This window comes from Artibeus jamaicensis, unplaced genomic scaffold, assembly GCF_021234435.1.
Source record: "Artibeus jamaicensis isolate MK-2021 breed Jamaican fruit bat unplaced genomic scaffold, CSHL_Jam_final scaffold_1689, whole genome shotgun sequence".
NCBI classification, from domain to species: domain Eukaryota; kingdom Metazoa; phylum Chordata; class Mammalia; order Chiroptera; family Phyllostomidae; genus Artibeus; species Artibeus jamaicensis.
Window position 1 is genome coordinate 8522427 of NW_026522029.1, and position 25355 is coordinate 8547781.

General features: G+C 38.5%; 1 protein-coding gene across 2 annotated transcripts in view; it reads right to left on the reverse strand.

Annotated features, from left to right (window-relative positions):
* The window catches only part of STXBP3 (syntaxin binding protein 3), a 36463-nt gene extending 13215 nt beyond the window's left edge, over positions 1–23248 (reverse strand). Inside the window, exons 1-9 of one of the 2 annotated variants that reach the window (XM_037152432.2) lie at positions 23092–23248; positions 15516–15565; positions 14846–14927; positions 13815–13891; positions 10723–10801; positions 8818–8918; positions 7442–7596; positions 4342–4432; positions 1686–1810 (exon numbers count right to left, since the gene is read on the reverse strand). In XM_037152432.2, coding sequence (XP_037008327.2) covers positions 1686–1810; positions 4342–4432; positions 7442–7596; positions 8818–8918; positions 10723–10801; positions 13815–13891; positions 14846–14927; positions 15516–15565; positions 23092–23140 — 809 coding nt within the window. In that variant the 5' untranslated portion in view covers positions 23141–23248. The remainder of the gene's footprint in view (positions 1–1685; positions 1811–4341; positions 4433–7441; positions 7597–8817; positions 8919–10722; positions 10802–13814; positions 13892–14845; positions 14928–15515; positions 15566–23091) is intronic. The other variant, XM_053655906.1, reaches the window with a different exon arrangement.
* Between the last annotated feature and the right edge of the window lie 2107 nt (positions 23249–25355).

Here is a 25355-nt window from a genome sequence, read left to right on the forward strand (position 1 = left end):
GAAACATGGACTGGTCGCCTCTCATATGCAACTCTGACTGGAGATTGAACCTGCAGCCCAGGCCTGTGCCCAGACTGGGAGGTGAAACAGTGACCTTTCGCTCTGTGAGCACACCCTACTAACTGAGCCGGACAAGCCAGGGTCACCTATGCGGTCTGATTACAGATGCCCAAAGGCGGGGTGAGTGTGCTAACGACAAGCAAGGCTGCCTCTAAGGATGAAAGCCCTTTTGTCATTTAAAATGCCACTTTGTACTTACAGAATATCTTTAACCTTTGATTTACAAACAAAAATTACTATCATAAGCCTGACAATACCAAAAGACAACAATTCCATTTTACAAGCAAAGAGGTCACCAAGGTGAAAAACAGATTCTAGGTAGCCGGGATTTCCTGCTTTTAGTCTATTTCCACTAAGAATTATGCAAGAACACAAACCACAGAGTTCAGTGCTTCCTTCTAGTCTTATTGATGGACTTCTTTGATTCATACAAAAGGAACTATTGATGGCTTTAAAAAATCTTACTCCTAAAAAATAAAATAGTGCTTTGCTTGCTAGAACACCTAAAATAAATATTTTATATACTAGATTAGAAATGTCTAAAATTTATGTTTTTATGCTGAAACCAAATCCTTTAGTGTCCATCAGTTTAATTTTCGTAAATTTCTTGAACAATGCAGGTTTAGAGACCTACAGGATGGAGAGGTGATAATAATAATCCCTTCAGAAAATTCTGAATAATCTGCTTGAAGCTAACCGTATATTAGAAAAATAGCTATGCTGATTTCTGTCATCTAACATTAATAAAAATAACAGAAAAACTCAGAAGCCAGGTAAATAAAAATGTAAGAGAAAATATAAAGTTAAAGAATATTTGGTTTAAGAAATTATTATAATTATCGAGTGTTTGAATCTTTTTAATCTATTAAAATTACTAAATTAAATATAAATTTCAGAAAACTAATTTTCACTTTTTTCTCTAAGGTGAAGCAGTAAATCTTAGCAGAAAAATACCAATATGGATTTAGAGATTGTAACAAGTAATATGTAATATGTATATATGCACATATACATATACACTCATAAATGATACAAAGATACAGTAAAATAGTTCCTTGATAGGCATGTTATTTTGTTTTTCATTTAGCTTTCTATTTGACATTACTTTTAAAGTAAATACACTTATTATATCAGAGTTAAGTAAACAATAGGTACCCAACTGGTAAAATTGTGCCTATCTCAATAGCCATCCTATTTAATCTTCTCATCTTTTAAAATACATTACATTGACAGGACACATACAGACACTTTGGGGCATGTTATTCAGAATAGTTACAGCCTAACCAGTTTGAATATGGTTTCTACTTAAATAAACATAGTAGTGGGCCTGGTATATACTCTTAACATTAAGTGAAAATTCCAAATTCTAACCTGTTTACATGTAGCTTTGCTGTAGACATAGTTAAGGAAGCAAATACACCAAAAAATCTTCAAAGCAGTCAAATTACCCATTAATTTACAAGGTGAAGATATTTTTAATAGATTATGATTATAGGAGAAAGAGAAAAATGCCTCCAAAAAAAATGTTAGAGGTTTCAGATTTCTGGTGCCTGCAAGAATCACTAACTGCTCTCATCTTGTACTGTCTGCGTATGCCCTGTATGTGCCCTTGAAGTTATACTTGCTTGTATGTATCATTCTCAATCGGCAGTAGATCATACGCCATTGCCTGAAAGGTCAGTTCATGTAGGACAGTGGACACAGGATCAAAGCCACGATCAATTATTATGAGCTGGGAATGAGTTTTACCCTGGAATAACAAGACAAAATGACCTTAAGAACTTCCACTTGTATGTGTGAACACATTTCCATTATCTTAGAAAACAAAAGCAGACTTTTCCTAAGTCTGTCACATTAAAATGGAAAAAGCTGAGTGGCACAATGAGGGAGGAAAACCAAGACTACAAAACCAAAAGCTGTCATAATTAGATTGAGGATATGCTTAATAATACTGTGAACATTCCTTTTAAAAAGTAACATCTGGCTTGCATTAAATCTATTTTCTTAGGATCCAGCCCCATAAACACTAAAACTGACATAAATTATAAAAAGTAGCTTTTACTTGAGCTCTTTGTGCTGTACATTGCTAAGCAAGAAACACACATATCAGTCAAGTCTTACAGCAACCCTATGAAACAGGTGTTCTTACCTCCATTTGACAATGAAGGCATTAGGATTACAAGTAACTTACTCAAATCATAGCTAGTTAGGGGCAGAACGGAGATTCAAACCCTGGTCAGATTCACTCCACAGCCTGTGCTCTTAACCATCATGCTATTTAAAACTAAAATACTGATGCCTGATAGGATAATAAATCTATTTAATAAAAGCCTTATTTTCATTAATTCACAAATGGCACTAATCATTAAACAGTAAATAATAATGCTGGGAAAAACAATTGTTAATATCACTATCTTTCATACTTCATTTCTTTTTTTCATACTTCATTTCTAAAAGTAGTAAATTCTTTAGGTTATTATTCAAAGCAGTAAGGGGTACCTACAACTCATTAGACAAATATTTCCTATTTATTTACATACAGCAGAGATAAATTACATAGGACAGATCTTTTTTAAATGTTTGATCAACCATCCACTCATTTAAATGGTTAAGAGCATGGCCTCTGGGAACCAAATTGGGGACTGAGTCCAGCCCTGACATCTTTTTGCTGTATGGCTTTGGGTCAGTTGTTCAACTTGTTAACATCTCAGTATTCTCATTGTAAAACAAAATATAACAAGAACCTCTGCTTTTAGGATCACTGTAAAAATGAAATGTAATAATACCATGAAACTGCACAAGCTGGCACTTCGTAAACCCTCCATATATGTAAGTTATAAGTCTTCAGAATATGAAAAGGAGAAAGAACCGCTACACTGGGGCTTGGGGTTAGGAAAGGACATGGGAGGAAGTGCCACTTGACCTGATGTCAGGAAAGGCTCAGATAATGAAGGTAACACTTTGTCAGGTTCACATATGAAGGAAAAAAAGGTATTAATCATTTGAAAAAATGTGATTTTTCAGGCAGGAAGAATGGAAAGGATGCATTTTACTTATGTATGTTTGTGGATTTTGCCTTTTTTCACTGAAATAATGAGAAACTAAAGGATAATCACTGTATACTGATTGTGTCTCTTTTCTCTCTTCAATAAACATTTATTAACTACTTACTGTGCTATGTGTACTGAGCCACTGTCTTCGTAACTGTGCTATGTGTACTGAGCCACTGTCTTCGTAACTACAACCAACAGCTTTCACTAGACCTCCAAAACAAAAACTACACTAACATCTAAGCTTATACCCTCCATTCTAGCCAAGATGTCTGATTGTGAATTTTGCGTTTTTATCTGTGCCTCTGCCCAAAATCTGTTATCCAAGCAATAAAATCCCTCTTCTATCACATTATATTCATTCTTCAAGCTCAAGGGCCTCTTCCTCCAGGATGCCTTCTGGGACCCCAGTTAGAATAAGAGTAAGGCCCGGCCCATGTTCCCATCACATTCTATGTACTCTTCTCTCATTCCACTTACTACACAGCACTGTAATTGGGGGTTTCCTTGCCCATCTCTTCTAAGCATCTAGTTTCTTTCTTCCATTCCCCAGCTGCTACCACATGGCTTCCCAGCCCCCTGGCAGCACCTCTGTCAGGCTCTTCACTCTGCAACCCAAGCCTAAATGCTGGTATTCCTCACGTTATGACCTTAGTCTTCGATTCCTTCATACTTTCTTCACAAGATAGTAACAGATGCCATTTATTAAAGTACTATACATGCCAAACGCTTGTTAACTCACCTAATCTTCATACCAACCAAACAAGGTATGTTATATCATCCATTTCACAGAAGGAAATACAACTCAGAGTAAATACTTTGTCCAAGGTCACAGAGCTAGTAAGAACAGGAGTAACTACATTTATGAAATGTTTACTCAGGGGCAAGCATTATTCTAAGAACTTTATATATGTTAACTCATTTAATCCTCTCACTACTTTAAAAACAGGTATACTCTTATTATCCTCATTTTATAGATAAGAAAACTTAGGCATAGAAAAGTTACATAATTTGCCCAAAATGACATTTCTATGAGTTAAACAGAGGATTTGGATACAGTACCTGTAAAACTTGGATCTTCCCCACTAAACCATACTGTCTATTAAGGTTTCCACTATTATCTATGTTAATGATTCCCAAATCAATACCAAAAAATAAACAATAGTTTCTTGGTTTATAAAGAAATAAGTTAGAGATTAGGCAAGATAACTATTTGCCTTTTATATATTACCTTTATTAGGCTCTTTTCATCAATCTTGTAGTAGTTTTCAAGTTTTTTTTCAACAAGCTGGGCGAGCTTACTGGCATTATCTAGAGGTTTACTAAAAGTGGAAAAAATGTTCAAACAATTATCTTTCAAGATGTATTGTATAATATCATAAAATTGAATTCTAAAATTAAACCATGCCATTTATTAATTTAAAAGATTTTACAAAAAGTTCAAATAATAATATATCAAATATATCAACTTGTCTAGATTTTATAAGTGTAAACCTTATTGCATATGCTTCAGATTTTTTTAATGTAAAGGAAATTTTATAAATAAAACTGCAGTTCCCTTGTTCCCCTCCTAATTCCTGGTCTTCTCCTCTACCTCTATGTCCCCTACCCTCAAGAAAACCACTATCATGAATTTGGTGTGTATTCTTCCTGCCACATATATACACATGCTGTTACACATATACGTGTGTTTTAACAGTGTATGCTTGAGATTTACATACACTGGCACATGTATTAAATTTATTCATTTTAGTTCTCTATATACTTCTATTATACAATTATATTAGATGCTATGTATTCATTCATTCTCCTAAAGAAGGATATTTCTTCTCATTCTCAATTTTACCCTAGTGCAAATGACATTGAAATAAACATCTTTGTGCATATATCTCCACGTACATGTTTCTCTAGATATATTACATCTAAAAGTATAGCCCTGGCCAGGTAGCTCAGTTGACTGGAGTGTCATCCCAATGTGCCAAGGTTGCAGATTGGATCCCCGGTCAGGGCACATACAAGAACCAACCTATGAATGCATAAATAAGAGGAACAACTAGTCAAGGTATCTCTCTCTCTCTCTCTCTCAAAATCAAAAAAGAAAAGTATAATTGCTGGGTCATAGAAAATGTACATTTTCACCTTTTCTAGATATTACATTATTCTCTAAAATAGTTGACCAATTATTCCTTCCACTAGAAGTGTGAGATTTCCTCACATTCTCTCTAACAGTCAACTTTTCAATATAGTCTTTTGCATCAAATCTTATATATCACTGTCTTCTAAAATGACAAAAACCATACTCTAAATTGTAACTTAATGACCAGGGGCATTAATATAACTCCCGAATCTACAAGAAAAATGTTGAGAAAGGCTCTTCAGTCAGCACTCCAACCTCAAAAGTGCAGGGTCTCATTGTGAGGACTTCCAAGTATTAAAGAATCTTTAGGTTTTATACCTTAAAAATAAATAAAGCAGCAACTATAAGGAATAATTTATTACATATTTTGCCTTAAAATACTTTTAAAAGGTAATAATTTTGTGTTGGAATTACACTTTAGAAGTCTATAAGGTATAAATAAATATTATGCAAAGGAACACAATTTTAAAACCCCACAGGATTATTTTACTTTTATAATCCACTAGCATCAAGTTATCAAAATAGGTCCATAGGTGAGCTACTCAATCATAAATTGGTTACATTTACTCATTTCCTTGAACAGATCCAATCACTAAGAGCAGAAGCTTGAACAGAGAGTAAGCTCTAGCAGAAGGAAAGCTACTTAACTCTCTGCTCCACTGACTTCAGGATGTAATTAGCACATCACCTATAAGAAAAAGAATGCTTCCGATACTTGAGGTATGAGTGAAGAGCTTGTTTGGTAACACCTGAATTAAGGAGATTTACTATATATATTTTCTTTTATATATATATATTTTGTTTGGTTTTTGTTTTTTATATTTTTAAATATTTTATTTATTTATTTATTTGTTATTTTTTTAAAGATTTTATTTATCTTTAGAGGGGAAGGGAAAGAGAGAGGGAGAGAAACATCAATGTATGGTTGCCTTTCGTGCGTCCCCTGCTGGGAACTGGCCTGCAGGGAACCAGCCTGCAACCCAGGTATGTGCCCTGACTGGGAATTGAACCTCGACTGTCTGGTTCGCAGGCCCGCGCTCAATCCACTGAGCCACACCAGCCAGGTTTTTTTATTTATTTGATTTATTTTATATATATATTTTCTAGGTATTAATAGTAATTTTTTAATGGCTAAGAATAATATGACAAATATAAAGGTACTACATGAATTTGAAATCAAACAATTCAGCCAACCAACCTGATGAATGCTAATGTTTAGAGAACTTTTCAAAAGGGAAATGAGTGATAACCCTTATTATTGGTAGAGAGTATTCCCGCTATCATTTTATTAGTGTCATGCCCTTTCTTAGTGCTGTCCAAATATTAACTCATTTTATTCTAACAACCACTTTAGGAAGTGGGTACTGCTATCATTTCCCCTACACAGATAAGGAAAGCAAGGGCAGAAGGGTCCGAGCCAGTGAAGACTGAAATACAAGCTTTCTGGCTACACACAACAACGTGGATGACTCTCAGAACACCATGCTGAACAAAGAAGCCAGAAACAAAGCATATTGTGTGATTTCATTTATACCAAGTTCAAAATCAGTCCTATAATGTGTTAGAAGTCAGGATGGTAGCTACCTAAGGGGAGGGGAGAGGAGCTAGTAACTGAGATGCTGTTAATGTTCCATTTCTTGGTGGGTATGTTAGATGTTATGTTAATTTTGGAATGATTTATCAAGCCATATACATATCATTATTGCAGTAAACTTTATTTTTAAAAATAAAGCACATAAATAAAAGTACACAGTACTAAAGTCAAACTTTACCTCTTAAAAAAATCCCCAAAGTCTTTATTTAAGATCACCACTAGGATTAGAAACCACAAACACTTAGGCACTATGACTGGTATCCAGATAATATGGCTACTTAAATTTGGGGGAAACTTAATGAAACATTAAAGGTAAGACTGCAGCCTCTATATGACAACACAGGCATTTCCTCTAAGCATTCCTTAAACTCATGAAAAAGTAGGCCTGTAAATCATACCAAATGTAAGCTCTGAAATTCAGCAGCAGAGGCTACTGGTTACTCTAAAATTTAAACATCACACTTTAAATCTTCTATAAATACAGCATAATTTTGCAAGAAAAATTTTGCGACCAATGCACATAAGCACAGAGATTACATACCTTTATACTGGAGAGCAAACAGACCAGATAACATAAACAGATGCTACTGAATGACTTACCTTTTATACCTTACTCCGGGATTTTCATCCAGGGTGGCACATACTGTAACTATCTGCTCAGCCATCGCTTCCATTACAGCATCTTTTCCGTTTGCATTACCGGTGTCTGGACTGTAACAGTAATAGAATGCATCTGGTACATCAAGAGTATATACCTAAGTGAAGCCAAAAAAAAGTTACACTGTCAATTTGGAGACCTGATTTTAAAAAATGTATCAAGAGAAATGCAGCTATTATATGGGGACATTAAAAAACACTTGCACTAACGACATTTTCTGAAACAACTTTGTCTTCACCTTAATCAAATCTCCTTTTCACGGTCATCTGGATTTCATCCCCTCTTTTCTCACTCCCCTTTCCTGCTCAGCCTACCTCCCCCCTTCAGTTCTTGTTTCACACACACACAGCACTATTTGCTTCTCACTGCCTGTGCAATGGGTGAAAAAATCTGAGGTAGTCAAACTGAAATAAAAATCTAATACCCGGCAAAAAGAAATAGAACAAAGCCAAAATTGGTCCCTATATCTGGCATACACTAAAAATCTAGAGAATAACCTAGAAATTTTCCATAGCTGATACGTATCTTCAATTCTTTAGCTTATACTTTCCATGTCCTTAAAATAGAGAAATACTTCCTAAAAAGATACAACATTGCACCATAGTATTGGTCTTACCGTATATACAGTGACCTCAAAGATCTATTTATTCAACTAACAAAAGCATTTACTTATGTGCAAGGAGACTTGGATTAGAAATGTACTATTATTGTGTTATTTGAAGAATACAAAAGCAGCAGCTCTCTAAATGGGGTTGAGAGTTCCCCACTAAACTAATTTTTATTTTTAAAAATAACAGTAATCCCTCCTGGCCTAATATAATGGATTGAGTGTAAAGTAGGTATGTAATAAACAGTATAGGTTAACTGATGAATCATGACAACTTCCTTGCCTTTCCTTCCACAGGCAGTCACTCGCTTCTCGGAACACAACCCATCACAACAGCAGCAGCTGGCACACAGCTGGGGGCTGAGCCGGGGCTAACCCGCCTGTGCCTGTGCAGCTCCCCGTCCACTAACAGAGAGTGTGCTCGAAACCTGGTCCCACGATCTAACTGTGCTGTGAAGCTGGACATGCACAGGACTTAGTGGCGGATGTGAAATGTAAGCTCCACTTTCATTTCTGATGCTGGACTCTAATAAAGTGCTCATGTTCTTCCCTTCATCATGGGAAATGTTTGTGGATTGTTCAAATTTACCAAATACATAAGTCAAACATTTAAAAATACATAGGTAATATATCCCTTATTAACAAATAAGCTCATAAAACCAAAATTTAAAATCCATTATGAACTAAAATTAAAAATAAAATAGAAAGTACCTGAGATTCAAGTGGAATGAAGGAAATATTTATTTCTTTACATCTTCTTATTGACTTGGAGCACGAAGCCTTAATTTTGTTAAAGAGACTATCAGGGCAAACTGAGAGGATAAAAGAAAAAAAAATCAAAGCATATAACTCCATCTAAATTTTCACTCTTTTGAATAAATCATTCTAACATCTAGAACCTTGTTTTCTCTAAGTTACTTACTTTCACAAAGTAATTTACTATGAGGACAGAGTTAACGCTGTTCTTCACTTTACAGAGTGGATACATGCTGGTCAAAGGGGCTGCACCAGAGATTCCCACTTCCCCCTTCATATCCACCATGACCTAAGGTGTATTTCCTCAGACAGCTGCTAGCAGAGCAAACTAAAATCGTCGGGAAGGGGAACCAGGTGCTAACTCACGACTTAACAACATTTTGTAGGGCCTTCGGAACTTGTTAGGAATCTACATCACTTCTCTAAGTCACTCAGGGCAGCCGTACCACCCCAACTGTTCTTTTTTTTCCCTGTAATTACAGGAACTTCTCTGATGTCAGTAAGTTCTGGACCTCCCCCCCCCCACCGCCCCTTTCTTATATATATTTTAAAGACTTTATTTTTAGACAAAGGGGAAAGGAGGGAAAAATTGGAGGGAGAAAAACAATGTGTGGTTGCCTTTTGCACGCCCGCCACTGGGGATGTGGCCCACAATCCAGGCATGTGCCCTAGACTAGGAATTGAACCAGTGACCCTTCAATTCGCAGGCCAGCACTCAACCACTGAGACACACCAGCCCAGGCTCCTTCCCCCTTTTAACCTACCTGTTTACAGTTCCATTAAATCTAGATCAGAATATCAGCCACTGGATGCCAGTGTCTTTTAACATGAATTTCTTTAGCCTCAAGAAGCCAAGACCTAACTTAGATGAATGACATTTTATTTTGCAGTGTAATTATGTAAGATATAATATAAAACAGAATTATGTGTGTCTCTGGACTTCTCTGTGATGTTTTTGTTTAGGTGCTATTTCAACACATAGCATAGAAAGGGAAACGTGATCCATTTGCTCCCTTAGTATTTGCCGAACAGATTGCAGTTCCTTCAGCGTCCCCCTGAATGGTCTTATTTTTTATTACATAATCAAATCTCCAATCGAAATATTCATTCAAAAAAGAATTCTTAGCCCCGGCTGGTGTAGCTCAGTGGATTGAGCATGGGCCTGTAAACCAAAGAATCGCGGTTCGATTCCCAGTCAGGGCACATGCCTGGGTTGCAGGCCAGTTCCCAGCAGAGGACACATGAGAGGCAACCACACATTGATGTTTCTCTCCCTCTCTCCTTCCCTTCTCCTCTAAAGATAAATAAATAAGATCTTAAAAAAAAATTCTTCCCGCCCTTACTGGTGTGGCTCAGTGGATTGAGCCTCAGCCTGTAAACCAGAAGGTTGCCGGTTCAATTCCCAGTCAGAACATATACCTGGGTTTTGGGCCAAGTCCCCAGTTAGGGGCATTCGAGAGGCAACCGGTCCATGTATCCCATGTATCCCTCCCACACTGATGCTTCTTTCTCTCCTTCTCCTTCCCTTTCCCTCTCTCTAAAATGTAAAATAAGTAATACCTTTACTTATTTTACTAAAAAAGAAAAGAAAAAGAATTCTTCCTGTCATCAGCACAGAATCTGAGGGACAGCCCTCTCCACCAACCTCTCAAAAAAACTGACTGTCTTCTGAAACTAGTTTGGGATGATTTTTAAATTTTCTATCACCTTCACATGAATTAGGATACATATGGTCTTACATTCTTTATTTTTTTCTAACCTAGTTAGAATAAACAGAAAGTCACTAGAACTGGAATATTTTAACACTTTGTAGTTAACAGAATTTTTAACAATGAAGCAATGACTTACAAAGCTACTTACAGTCAGTGAAGTATATATATGCTGCTTTATATTTGTTCTCCGATTTACTTGGAAAATCACGTAAAAAACAGTCTACAGACTTAAAAAAAGGTGAGATGTTAATAAATATTTTATTAAATGCTAATTTAAGTATGCTAGCTTTTGCAATAACTAAGATTATTTTATTTCAACGCTAAACAAAAACTGTAGCTGTCTAAAAGTTTAATTCATAAGATGCTGTGTTGTCTAGCCAGTGATAGCTAGAGGTGTAGTAAGCAGGAAGGTGAAATGTGTGAACAGAGTGCTGTTTTGCAATGGGGAAATCTAGGAGTGCTCATGTGGGAGCTGCAGTGACACAGAAGACAAGACCACTGGCAGGCAACAGATAGAGGAACTGATAGGTCAACGAAGGTACTGGAAGTATTACCCTCACAGACAATTAAACCTCTGAGACGACAACAGGTAAAAAGAAGAGCATGACAGTGGGTTAGGAGCTAAAACTGTCAAGGGACCAGAATGAAAACCCAGAGGCTGGCAGATGACTGCAAGAAGAAGGAATAGCAGGTAAGAGAGCCTGGTAGGACATGACTCAACACTGCTCATTTTCAAAGATACAGTGGTCTAGAGGCAAAAAAATACGAACAAAAACTTAATTCTCCTCCATCTGTCCCTTTTTCTCCTGCTGGAACTTCTAGAACCATTCTCTCCTCATTCTCTCTGTTTTCTGGAATCTCTCTGTATTTCTGTTAGAACTCCTGGACCTATCCTTCAAGTCTCTTCCCCCCCATGATTTCTGGGAGTTTGTTTATTTTTGCTTATAGATAGATATTCCATTTTGATCTTCTAGACTATTATTCAAATTTCAGTAGTGATTATCCTTGTCTTCAATTAACTGTTTAACTGAGATAATCCACTTCTGAGCTTCAGAAAGTTTTTATATGCTAACTAGAATCTCACTATGCGTACTATTTCTCTGTTCAGATTGTCATCCTCCTCTCCACGCAGCTGTACTTTGTAGATGTGTTTTCTTTATTCTTACTGACCTTCCTCTCTCTAGCAGCTTGATCTGAGCCTTAGGTTCTCTACTTGGCCAACTCACTTGAGCCTTAGGTTGGGTTGGTGGAGTACCCTAAACAGAGGCATTTCCGCCAGAGGAGGAAGGCAAACGGCTTCACCTCCTGAGGGCTAGAGGCGTAAAAGCAAACCATCAGGGCTTTTCTGAGACACCCAACTGACTTTTGTCCTGGGATTCACAGACCTCTCAGGGTCAAACTGTTCCTGAAATCTATCATTTCACCATCCTTCCCAGGAACTATCTGGTCTGGTCTCCAGGTGCTTTCCCAGCCCTGGTTTCTCCACTAGTGTGTGAGGAGTCCAAGGCCTCACTTGTACACAGGGGCCTGAAGGACCCAACAGGTACTTGACGAAGGACAGGAAGAGAAATTGGAGTTGGTTGTGGTAGAAAAAGGTACAAAACCCTTTGTTCTTTCATCAAATATAAAATTTTGTGTCCTGCTTTTGTCACCTGACATGATAACCTTTTACCTAGAGCATTAAAATTTCCTAGAAATGTCATTTTCAATGGCAATGGTCTTTCATACCATTAATTGTTAATGCTAAGAATTTAATTGGATTTATTTATTGTTAGGAATTTAACATAACCATTTATTTGATTACTTCTTTATAATAAACTTGAACATATGGATGTTTTAAGCTTCTTGATAAAGAAAAGCAACTTATTTTCCAAAAAGGCTGTCTCAATCTATGTTCCCACTAGCAGTTTATACTGGTATGTGCTGTTACATACCAATAGCTAGAATACAAGATTTATATACATATACATATATACTTTTTAAAAACCCCTCTACCAATTTAGTTGGTGAAAAATGGCACTTTTAGCTTGCATCTTTTCCGATCATGAATTTTATTTCTGAATTGATATCATGAATAAACTATAAAATGTCATTAAAACCCACCAGCAGCCAGTATGTAGAGACCAAATAGTGAATATATGGGTTTTTCCCTACTGTCTGCCACAGTTAGAAGAAACTGGTACTGCCAGATTAACATTCTAGGTGGGAATAAGCCAAAGTATGTATTAGAAAGTGTATTCTTAGATATTGTACAGAATAAAGGAATTTGATACTTTATTTAGCTCTAAAAGTTTGGCTTTAAGTTATAAGTTAAATCACGGCTGGATTATAAAGCAATTCTTCTGACATTAAAAAAAAATATATATATATATACGCATACACACATGCACATGTACACACATGGGTAGTATAAAAATCACTAAGATAAATGAAAATTAATCAAAGGTTACTTTTTCTTTTTTGAGATTATTTTATTTTTAGAGAGGGGAAGGGAAGGAGAGAGGGAAAAACATCAATTTTTAGAGAGGGGAAGGGAAGGAGAGAGGGAAAAACATCAATGTGTGAATGCCTCTCGCATGTCCCCTACTGGGGACCTTTCCCACAACCCAGGCATGTGCCCCGACTGGGAATCAAACTGGTGACCCTCTGGTTGGCAGTCCTGCACTCAATCCACTGAGCCACACCAGCCAGGCCCAGAGATTACTTCTTTTAAGACATTTTAATCCTCTCAAAAATTATGGCTGCCCTAACCTGTGTGGCTCAGTTGTTTGGGTGTCGTCCTGCCCAGGGAAAGGTCATGGGTTCAATTCCCACTCAGGGCAGGTGTCTGGGTTGTGGGTTGGGTCCCCAGCTGGGATGGGCACAGGAGGCAACCAATCGACGTTTCTCTCTCACGTCAAAGTTTCTCTCCTTTTCTCCCTCCCTCTCTAAAAATAAACAATATAGTCTTTTTTTAAATTATGACTAAATAGGAACTGCATGAGTAAGAAGTTATTCAAAGAAACACGTAACAGTTTTATCCAATTAAATTCTGGCTTCTCATATGCAAGAGATAGAAATTCTTCTCACATATTTTTAGTGAGAAGAATGCATATGAAACAATCTTCTAACACAGAAAACACCCCAAGCAAACCAGTTTATGGCACTATTTTTCTAATAAGGGGTATTTAATTACTTTGAATTTTCTGTGAGATAGTAAAAAGACTGAAGAACATCTTTTTAAAGATTCAAAATACTTACCTTTGATGTTGGAGAAATAAAATAAAGAGCTTTCATTTGTCTGACAGGTTCTCGATTCTTATAAATATTCTCTACAACTAACAAAAAAAAAGTCATTTTATAGAACCAAATAATTATACATTCAAATCATTTTGAAAATAAACATTAATAACTACTTATTTATAATAATAGGGAAACATTTACATATCTTGGGTTTAACATTTTCTTTGTTTTTGTTTGATAAAGTGAAAAATCTTAAAAATGTGTTTTTCCTAGGACTGAACTCTGGGCTAAGCATGAGAAACAAGCAGTTAGTTCATAGTTAGGTGCCCCAGCATAGCAATCAACGTGCCATGAGAAACCAAGACACTAAGAATTAAATATGTACTTCTTTTTCAAAATATTCTACTTCAGTAATAGCGAGCATGACACCAGACACCAGTTTAAGTACTTTACATGAATTATGATAAATATCATAATAACCTTATAAGAATTTTACAAATGATAATATTGAGGTTTAAGCGAGTTAAATAACCTGTCCAAGGTGACAGAGAAAACAACTTGTAGCAGCATAATTTTTCATAATCATATACTAAAGCTAATTCAAACTTATAATTCATCACTTCATTTCTAGGTAATAAAAAAACAAAGTCAGTATTACATGATTGTATACAAAAGTTTATTTTATGACACAGATCTTACTATCCATTTAAAAGCAATTCATGCAAACCATGAACATTCATCAAAACACTGAGGCAAACCTAGTACATCAACATACAAAACTGTAACAAATATGTAAAAGATTTGGAGAAGGAACTCAACAAGGTAATTAACTTAGAGGCACTCAGCTGATGGGGGGAAAACCTGAATTACTGAGGTTTTTCCGAAGTTTCACTGAGAAAAGAAGAATGCCCAGTGTAATTATTATGGCTAGAGTTACTAAAAAATAAAGCACAGCCCCTTACAAACACAATTACTGACTAAAATCTATTGACATTTCGAACCTTCTCAATCACAATAAAGCTTTTGTGATGAGGACTGGTAACACTTACCAGTTATACCCTCCGCCAGCAGGTCTGTCATTTTGCAACAGGATGCCAAAAGCTTAGTGGTGAATTCATCTAAAAGCATTATCTTAAATTGAATATAAATTTAAAAATAGTATAAACATTTTATAAAAATTCACAAAAAGCAGAATTTAATCCATTAAACCTACTCAAACTCATAAACTTTTTATAACATAATATGAAGATATCAGGACAGCAGGCAGAATTAACTCATCTTTTAACTTGCATGACCTGGAGATTTAGTTTCTCAGTACACGTACATGCAGTTATTATATACAAGTGAGTGAGTGAAAATATTTCCATTTCAAAGCAGAAAACAGTCATTTTAAATGTATGTTATTTTTAACATTAAATGTTCATAAAATTATAGAATGCCACACGCAGAATAATAACTGTTCAAGGCACTGTTATAGGCACTGTACATGAATTCATTTTAATATTTACAACTACTCTATGAGGTACTACTATCCTCATTTTACAAATGAGGAAACAGAGGCATAGAGAGATCAAGTAATTTGCCCAGGAAGCCGTAGCTATCAAGCGAAACTAGGATTCGAACACAAGTGATTTGGTTCCAGACTCCATACTCTTACAGAAGTATAACAAGGACAATATATTAAAGGACTCAATACAAGAGCAAATATGTAAATTCTACCTTCCATTCGTCTTCTTTCCTGCAGTCATCAAATACTGTTGTTTTTATCTCTGAAGAGAAGAAAAGATTTAGGAATTTTTATCAACAAAAATATGAAAATAGAATAAGTACTTAAAAGGTCCAAGATGGCTGGGGAACTATCCAATTTGAAATTCTGCTAAGCTACCTAAAAGGCATATATACTTGTTAAACACTATGTAAAATTCCACTTTTCTTTATAACCTACCCTTTATGGTAACATTTAACTGTAAAATATTTCTAAACTCTTTTGAATAATAAAATAAACAAGGCTAATATATTTAAGTATATAACCATCTGGAAAATAGTTCTGAAAGTATTATCTGATTTGTTTTTCCTTATTTATTTAAATCCCAAGTAAGCAAAATGAAAACAAAACAAAAAAATACCCACAGGAAAATCCCTAACTAGCCCATTGCTAAATTACATCATCAGATGTAATCAAAACTGGATAAGTAATTTTCTTCCTGATTTACATTATAATTTGCATAAAATATATCACAGTATAAGGATACACATATATAATATCCAGTCTTAATTTATAATCAATAATTATGAATGTTTCTTGCAATGATTTTCAAAACTAATCTAAATATATTTTTAACTACTATTTTTTCTTATTATTAAATAAGAGAATTCACATAGCCAATTCACAAAAATATCTATTACTCTATAAGGCAATTCCCACATTTACTAGGTTTCATTAATCTTCAATTTACTTTGAAAACTATAGTATTATGTATCATGTAATAAATGAACATAATTAAAATGTAAATTACAGTAACTCATTAATTGTTGGTAATGAAATGTTTATATAATTCATTTAAACTTTTCTATTTCTTAATTTGTATATTTTTTGCTTCTTTTATTTATTAATTTGAGAGAGAAAGAGAAAGTGGGGGGAGAGAGGCAGAGAAACAACGATTTGTTCTTCCACTTATTTATGCACGCACTGCTTGCTTCTTGTATGTGCTCTAACTCTAACCATGTGTTCAAACCCACAATGTTGGTGAATTGGGACGACATTCTAATTAACTGAGCTACCCGGCCAGGGTCAATTTATGTTTGTTTTAAATTATCGCTTTTGGAAATTTACCATCAAATTTTTGGCATCATATTATAAAGAATGACATGTTGAAGCACAGGGTATATTTATTAAGAGTTACTGATACTCATCATAAGAACCGTGATCTGGAATGTTTTACTGTAATTAAGAAGGTCTGAAAGTGTCAAGAAATGTTGGCTAAGGTGTTTATGTGTTTGCTAGGAAGACTATAGTGTTACATGAGTGTTGTGGCAAAAGCCTGAAGTATTCAACCACAAGTTCGGCACAAAGCACTGGCTCTGATACTCTACAGGCAAAAAGGAAGGATTTTTTCACAGAGAGCTCAACACTGAAATATTATTCTACTTCCCTTTCTTTATTCCTGTATACCTCAAACAAGCTGAAAAATCAAAGACCTTCTGCTTGTTTTTTATTGGATTTATGTCTTTCTCTTAAGAAATGAATGCTCATGGAATTCACAGTAGAACAGACTGAAGAGTTCCCTGGGCAGAACTCATCTCTTTAGTCTTTAAACCCCTAGACACCACACTGTCTGATATGGTAGAAACTAGTCACATGTGGCTATCAAGCACATGAGAGGTGGGTAGCCTGACTGGGACATCCTGCGAATACAAATTACACACCAAATGTCAAAGACTTCGCACAAAAAAAGAATGTCAAGTATTTCTTCTATTGATTATATGCTCAAATGGTAATTCTGGATATACTGGGTTAAACCAAATACATTCAAATTAATTGCACCTGTTTCTTTTTACTGGTTTATAATGTGACTACTAGGAAATTTTTAATTACATATGTGGCTTGCATTATATTTCTACTGGGGAGTGCTGCCTTGGAATCTGAGGGTACCTAGTGTAGGATTCCTAAAAATAAATAACAAAGAAAGAACTAGTTTGCAGACAGAGATTAGGGGCACCAATAAAAAGTGATAGGGTCACAGGTAGGATATGTTTGGACAGGAATCAAACGACGCACCACCTAACATTACAGAACTAAACAGGCGTTTCCTTTAGCACCAATGAAAATGACCTGACCTGTGTGCACTCCCCAGCACTCTCAATGGGGCTATATCCCAGGACTCAGTCCTCTTACTTTTGCAGGGCTAGCTCTAAACTCTTCCTCAGAGACCACATTCATCACCAGAGTTTCACCTATCAGGTCAGTCCTTCAGTTCCTTTTCCCCAATGTTACTGAGAAATAATCGACATATACACTGTATAACTTTAAAGTACAGGTGATTTGATAAGCATATATTACAGCATAATTACCACCTTAGTGTTAGTTAATAACTCCATCACTTCACATAATTCCATTACTTTTGGGGGGTGGGAACATTTAAGGTCTACTCTCTGAGAAACTGTCAGGTATACCTACCGCCCAGCGCTGTAACCCTCAGAATCTAGTCACCCTCTAACTGAAGCTTGTACTCTCTGACCAACTTCTCCCCACTTCCCCTAACCCCAGCAGTCCTTCAATTTTCCACAAATCTGATAGCCCATCTCTCCCTGAACTGAATTCAATTACACAATGTAAGACTAAGCACCTACATGCCTCAAACTGAGATTATAAAGAGTTGACTAAAATGAAAAAAGACATAAAGACAAAAGTAACTAAAACCACAACATCGTTTATATGTGCTTATATTTGCATAGACAACTTCAAGAATTATTTTGTACTTACTAATATTTTAGATAGAGGAAAGGGAGAGAGGGGGTGAAGGGGAGATGGAGGGACAGAGGGAGGAGGAGAGAGAGAAACATTGTTTTTGTTTTCTGATCCACTTATTTATGCATTCGTTGCATGTGCCCTGAGGGGGCGGGGATAGAACCTACAACCTTGGTCAATCCGGATGCACTCTAACCAACTGAGCTACCTGGCCACAGCAAAACTTCAAGAAGAATTCAGAAAAAAACCTAAGATTGTTGGCTATCTCTGGAGAGAAGAGATGGGGTCTGGGTTGAGAGCTAGATTACTTTCATTTTACAATCTTTTCTATTAATTTTTTCCACATCAAGGTATTTAATAATGATTAAAGACATTAACCACAAAAATTATAAAGGAGCACGGAAAATATGCCAACGTTTTTAAAAAGTAAAAATATCTGAAGCTATAAAAAGACTAGAAGGAAAATGTGAAAAGGGGAAGAGGTTATGATTTAATATTGGCTCACCCTGACTGGTATGGTTCAGTGCACTGAGTACTGGCCTGTGGACGAAAGGGTTACTGGTTCAGTTCCCAGTCAGGGCACATGCCTGGGTTACCGGCCTGGTCCTTGGTTGGGGGACCATGAGAGGCAACCTTGATGTTTCTCTCTCTTATTCCCTCCTTTCCCCTCTCTCTCAAAATAAATAAATAAATAAACTGTTTTTAAAGAATTGGCTCAAATAGATTGTGATTACTTTTACTTGTAAATTTTCCAGGTTTATTTACTGTTTCCTCTAAAATATGAATTACAGACATTATATTAGACTAGTATGTATAGACAAGAAAAAGACTGTACTGAGTAAGAGGAAAAAAAGAAAGGTGCCTTGAAACTGCTTTCGGTTGATTTAATTACTGGTTTTGTGTGTGGGTGGTATGTTGACTTTCTAAATAAACTTCAACATATTTTTATTTAAAACCTTTTAGCAGTGATATTTTTGCCAACACTTCCCTGTAACAAAAAGTGACAAATGAGGAATACCAAGCATTTTAAGTATGGGAATTAGTTTTGAAATAAATGTAGCCTTTTGCACTCAAAATATTAGTTGATTTTTTAAAACAGGTAGTTGTTAAAGGCTGGTTCCTTCTAATGTTTTAGGTCTCAGCTCAAATGTCACCTATTCAGAGATACCTTTCCTGATCCACCTACCTAACAATAGCCCTTCTCTGTAGATCACAAACTAAAATAATCATGTTTATTCTTTGTTTGCATATTTATTTTTCTGTTATTCCCCATTTGAACGCAAGGTTTGAGAAGGCTGGGAACTTGTCTGCCTTCTACTGCTGTAGTCCCTATGAGTTCAATAATATTTATTGAATAAGTGGGGGACTTTAGGTAGCAAAAAATGGAGAAATTTATAAACTGATCTGTTTACTTGTAATGAGCACTGTTTACCACTGCATTCTGCCAGGGCCTGTTCCAAATTTTAAGCTCCAGGAGACACAATACTGAGCCTGCCTTCAGAAAGCTACTCACATTAGGCAGCAGTGAGATGTGCCATTTGAGAAGAATACACTAAATGGTACAGAAATATAAGAGGCTGAGTTAAAATGAGAAGCCACTATGGAGGCAGTAGCCTCATCTGAACTGAGACTTGAAGACTGGCTGAAGTTTAGAAAGGCGAAGAAAGGGCCACTGGCATCAGGATGTGGAGGCAGAAGATTTAGAGATGAGTACACAGTACCGAGTAGCTGAATGTCAAGATTACACAAGGGAAAAGTAGGTAAAAAGGCAGGTTGGGGCCAGGATATGTCTTCAAAAGCAGACTTTTAAATGATCTTTAGGCAACTGGGGGGTTGGGGGGCACTGTCTCTGCAGATCTTCAAGCAGATCACAGTAGACTGCTGTTCCAGAACAATTGCTTGGGCAGCTACGGGCCAGGTGGACTGGAGTGAGAAAGAACAAAGACTTGGAGGCTGTTAAAAGGCTACTGCACCAGACTGGGCTCTGAACTAAGGTCTGAACACAGAAAGTCACAGACAGGTCACACCTTAACTCTGCAGCCAGGAGACCAGGGCGTGAAAACTACGTCTACATTTAATAACTGTATTAGGTTTTTTTAAATAGCTTTGAGATATAATACCATACACAGTTGACTTTTGCATACCATACACAGTTGACTTTTGAACAATGTAGAAGTTAGGGGCGCCACCTCTGTGCAGTCAAAAACCCATGTATAACTTTCGACTCCCCAAAAAGATCCCAACCACAGCAGTCCCTCGGTATCTATGAGGGATTAGCTCCGGGACGACCCTACCCCTCTCACACTCATGTATCTGAAATCTATAGATACTCAAGGCCCCTACATAAAATGACACAGATCAGTGCATAGTTGGCTTCCCGCATCCACAGGATCCCAATCCCAGATCATAAACAGTACACGTAATTACTGAAAAAGTCTGTGTATAAGCAGACTTGTGCAGCTCAAACCTATGTTCTTTAATGGTCACCTGTAATTCACCCAAAGTGCACAGTTAAATGGCTTTCAGTGTATTCAGAGTCATGCATCCATCACCATAATTGACTTCAGAGCATTTTCATTAATCCAAAAGGAAATGGTTTTCTTAACTGAGATCCCCAAACTCCTAGCCCCTCATGCGGGCAACCATTCATCTACTTTCTATCTTTATAGACTTGTCCATTCTGGATATTCCATATACAGTCACATAGTATGTGATTCTTTGTGACGAGCTTCTTTCATTTGGCACACTTTTTCATGGTTCATCAATATTGGAGCATGTATCAGCACTTCACTCCTTTTTACTGCCTAATAATATTCCATTGTGTGAATATGCCACATGTTATTTATCTATGAACAGTGGGTTGTTTTGACTATTTTGAATAGTTCAACTGTGGTAACAGCTGTGGATCAGAGATTAAAACTAAGTTTTAATGTATATAAAGAGTGGCTGGCACAGAGTAAATGCTCAAAATAATTACTCCTTTCTCCCTACTTTGTGGGTGAACTGAGTTACTTAGCTTTCTACCCTAAGACGTAACTGTATTCTCTTCAACCCAGAAACACATTTTCTGGGTCAAATGTGTGATTCTCCTACTTCGAAGGAGACTCCTCCATCCTCTTTCAGGCCCCAACATCTCAGAGGCTCCCCTTTCTTTCTCTCCCTCCGCTCATTAAATGCTGAATGATCCTCATCTTGTCTTTCAGGCATGTTTCTGTTTACACAAAGATTCTAAGAACTATTTAAAAAAACATTTTCTAATCCTCACCTGAGGACTTTTCCCCCCATTGCTTTTAGAGAGCGAAAAGGGGAAAGAGAGAGAAACCTCAATTGGCTGCCTTCTCCTACACACCCATCCAGGGTTTGAACCTGCCACCTGGGCATGTGCCCTGACCAGGAATTGAACCTGCGACCTTTTGGTCTATGGGACAACTACTCCAACCAACTGAGCCACACCAGCCAGGGCTGTTTTCAACTCGTCTCTCCTTCCCTGCAGTCTCCTGTCTTCCTTATCCTACGCTCCATCTGGATATCCTGGTGCTGCCTCAGGAGGCTAACAGCACATCATGGAAACTTTCTTACCTCTAACCCGCCCCTCTCTTGCCCAGTTCCATGCTATTGAGACTGACATTACTATCACTCACCGTTTCCCGCCCCCCCCCCCTGAAAAATGCTGGTGCGAAGGGCCATTATATATCTTGGAAAGTATTTATACGACACAGGTTCCTCACCCATTTTCATATAAAATTTAACTGCAATTGCGATTTTAAAGCAATACCATATATTGTAAGTAAGCCATGCGAATCTTGGAAAACAAAATGGCAACCTTGTAATTATCCAGTTTTTAAAAACATGTTTTTTTCCTAACTTTTTTTTTCTCTTCTCTTTATACACTGGGTTTTGGCACCTGGTATGTGCAGCACAATGTTAGTTACTGACCTGGGTTCATTTCACCCAAGGAACTCTGTAACTCCCAGAATTTAAGCTCATTTCCGTTCTTCACCCAACAAGCCGGGGTCAGACACACTAATTAGATGTTGCTCCCCTGCCACAACCAAACCATAATTACTCTGCACCCCGCTGCGCCCGACGTCGACGGTTCTCCCTGTCGGGCGGCTGCGTTCCTTCTCCAGCCCGGCAGGCCTAGGTGTGCAGCGACTTTTACCAAAGTCCCGAGTGAAAGGGCAGAACGTCAGCGACCAGCGGACAGCGCGGCCCGAGCAGCAGGGAGCGCCCGGCGCGTGCGGGGCGGAGGCGAGGGTGCCGCTCTGCCCGAGGTGACCCACTCCGGGGGTCCCTTCTCCGCGACTAGGGGCAAAAAGTGGGCTCCTTCAGGAACAGAGGACGGAGGCTGTGTTTTGACAGTGAGTTTTTCTTTTAACGACACTAAAACCTGATGGTTGTAAACCCCTCCCCGGCACTAACACGACGAAAAAGCGGCAGTGTTCGGACACTCCAGCGCGGGGAGCAGGGGCGGGGCGGGCGAACTCCGGGCTCGCACCGTCCCGACCGGAGACGTCCCGGACCCGAGCGCGACCCGCGGGAGGAAACGCCGCCGCGCCGGGGCCGCGCGCCAGGCCCGCGCCGGGCGAGGCGAGGGGGCGCCGGCGCGAGCGACAGGGCCGCGTCCCCCGCACCCCTCCCACCTCGGCGCGGCCAAGAAACAGGGCTGCGAAGGGAGACGCGCTCACGGGGACCGGGACCCCGAAGCAACAAGTGCCCGCGGCGGCTCCCCGGGAGAACGCCGGTCTGGGGCCGGAGGGCCCGGCCGGGCGTGGCGGCGCTTCCGGCCTCCTCGCTCGCTCTCAGCCCCCGCCCCGCCGCACTCACTCTGCCACACGACGCTCTTCAGCCCCCTTTCCGTCACCGACGGCGCCATCTTCCAAACGCTGCGGAGTAGCAGCCGCCGCCGCCTCCTTCTCGCAACCTACTTCAGCTGTGAGGGAGGGCGCTGCGGCTGGGCCGACCCCGCCCCGCCCGCGGGCCCGTATCCTCCGCTGACGTCACGCGGGTCGGCAGGGATTCCCGCCCACTCCTGGGCGGAGCCTGCGCAGTGGGGGTGGAAGCGCCGTGTGCAGTCGCGCGCCCCCTAGCGGGAGACTGTGTTCTCCGTGCCTCGACGTTGGGTGATGTCAGAAGCATCAAAAAATAAAATAAACTACAAGAGCCGACAGATTGTCCGCTGACGCGATCTATGAAATTTTCAGTTCTTGGGGGACCATGCATGAATAAGGGAGGGTTTCTCTTTGCGAAGGGCTTCATAATACACTTCTCTCAGTATCCAGTTCAATAACCCCGAGAAAGGTACCTCCTCCCAAAGTTTATTTATTTTCTAATGACGTAGTAATTATGTAGAACTAGGAGGTGGACCGCCAGTGTGCCCAGAACTGTACAGTTTTCAGGAAACTCGAAGGAATAAGACACTTCTGCAGAATTTATAGTCAAATTACAGAGCTCAATTCCTGACTTTGAATTGAATTGAATTCCTGATTTTGAAAGTAGTCGAAAGTTGGTTTAAAAAGCAAATGCCTTGCCCTGGCTGGTGTGGCTCAGTGGATTGAGCGTTGGCTGCCAACCAGGGGGTACGGCGGTGGGGTTCCCAGTCGGGGGCACATGCCTGGGTTGTGGGCCAGGTCCCCAATGAGGGCCACATGAGAGGCGTAGTACATTGATGTTTCTCTCCCTCTCTTTCTCCTTCCCTTCCCCTCTCTAAAAATAAATAAAATCTTTTTTAAAAAAAGCAAATGCCTTAATGATGATATATATAAATGAACCAGTAAAACAATAATTATTTGTTTAATAAACATAAATTCATGTGCCAAAGACTTAATTACAAGAATTAATTACATTTTGGGCTCTCCCAGAAATGGAATCCTAGACCAGTCAATCAGGAACCACTGATCAGAGAATCTGCCTCATAGACTCCAGCCATTCACTAAAGGAAAGTAACCTTATAGAAATTAATCCCCCCTGGTTTTTTTGCCAGTATAACCTCCTCATTCCTGCTCCCTTCTGCCTATAAAAGTCTTTAGTAGAGCTCCTCAGAGCTCCTTTTTATCTGCTAGCTTGGACACTGACACTCATGAAGATCCTTGAATGAAGCCAATGAGATCTTAGCAGCACGAATGGTTTTTCCATCAGAGTAACATGAGAATGAATGGAAGATGAAGCCCTCACTTCTTTTAAACCGATGTTAAATGGACTCAACTGCTCAAAACATTAAACAAACACACACATTATTTCTGTTACAATTGTATATCAGGTTCTGCCAGTCCCAAGCCACACACACATAAAAAAGACAGGGCAAGGCAGACTCACCCTTCCTGAAGTGCAGCTCCTCACCCTCCATGGTCAGACCAAGATGGCAGAGGGAGGTGGGTGACGTGACCGTCTCTTGCCCTTGAGAATGACCGGGTGCCCAGAGTGACACAGGAAGGCCCTTCTGGGTTGGAAGTTTGACTTGGGTTACATGTGGGACAGCTAGGGCTCGTGTTCCTGAAGGCTAGATTCCAGGGTACTAGTGTGGCCCTTAGTCACACCCAAACACAGATCCACACTCTGCAAGCCTGTGACTTCAAGCTCCTCATTTTCATTGCACTTATGTGTTGACTATAATAACCTGAAACTTCACAGCCATCCAACAAGATGACAATCTTTACTGCTGTTTTACAGATATGAAATCTGATACTCAGAGAAATTAAGGCGTGAAAGACCTCCAAGGCCATTGCCATTTCCATCAGAGAATGTTGCCTACTTCCCCTGCTCCCCTGGGTTTGCATAACCTCTCTGAGCTGTCTTTTTGGTTTCCATAGTTTGTTTGCCTAAACAAATCGAACAATGAATTTGGAGTCCCTGAACATGACATGGCAGAATAGAAAGTAAAATTCACCAACACTAGTCACGGATTAAAAAAAAAAAATCTTCTTTATACAATTTGCAGAGCAAATAAACAGCCAAAATAAGCAGTGGCTGAGTGTAAAAGCTCTTGAGTCAGAGAGTCACTAACTTACCATTCTATTCGGAGATCATCTTCATTGATAATGGATAACAATTGATAAATCATGATAATGCAGAGAAATATTTTCCATAAAGAT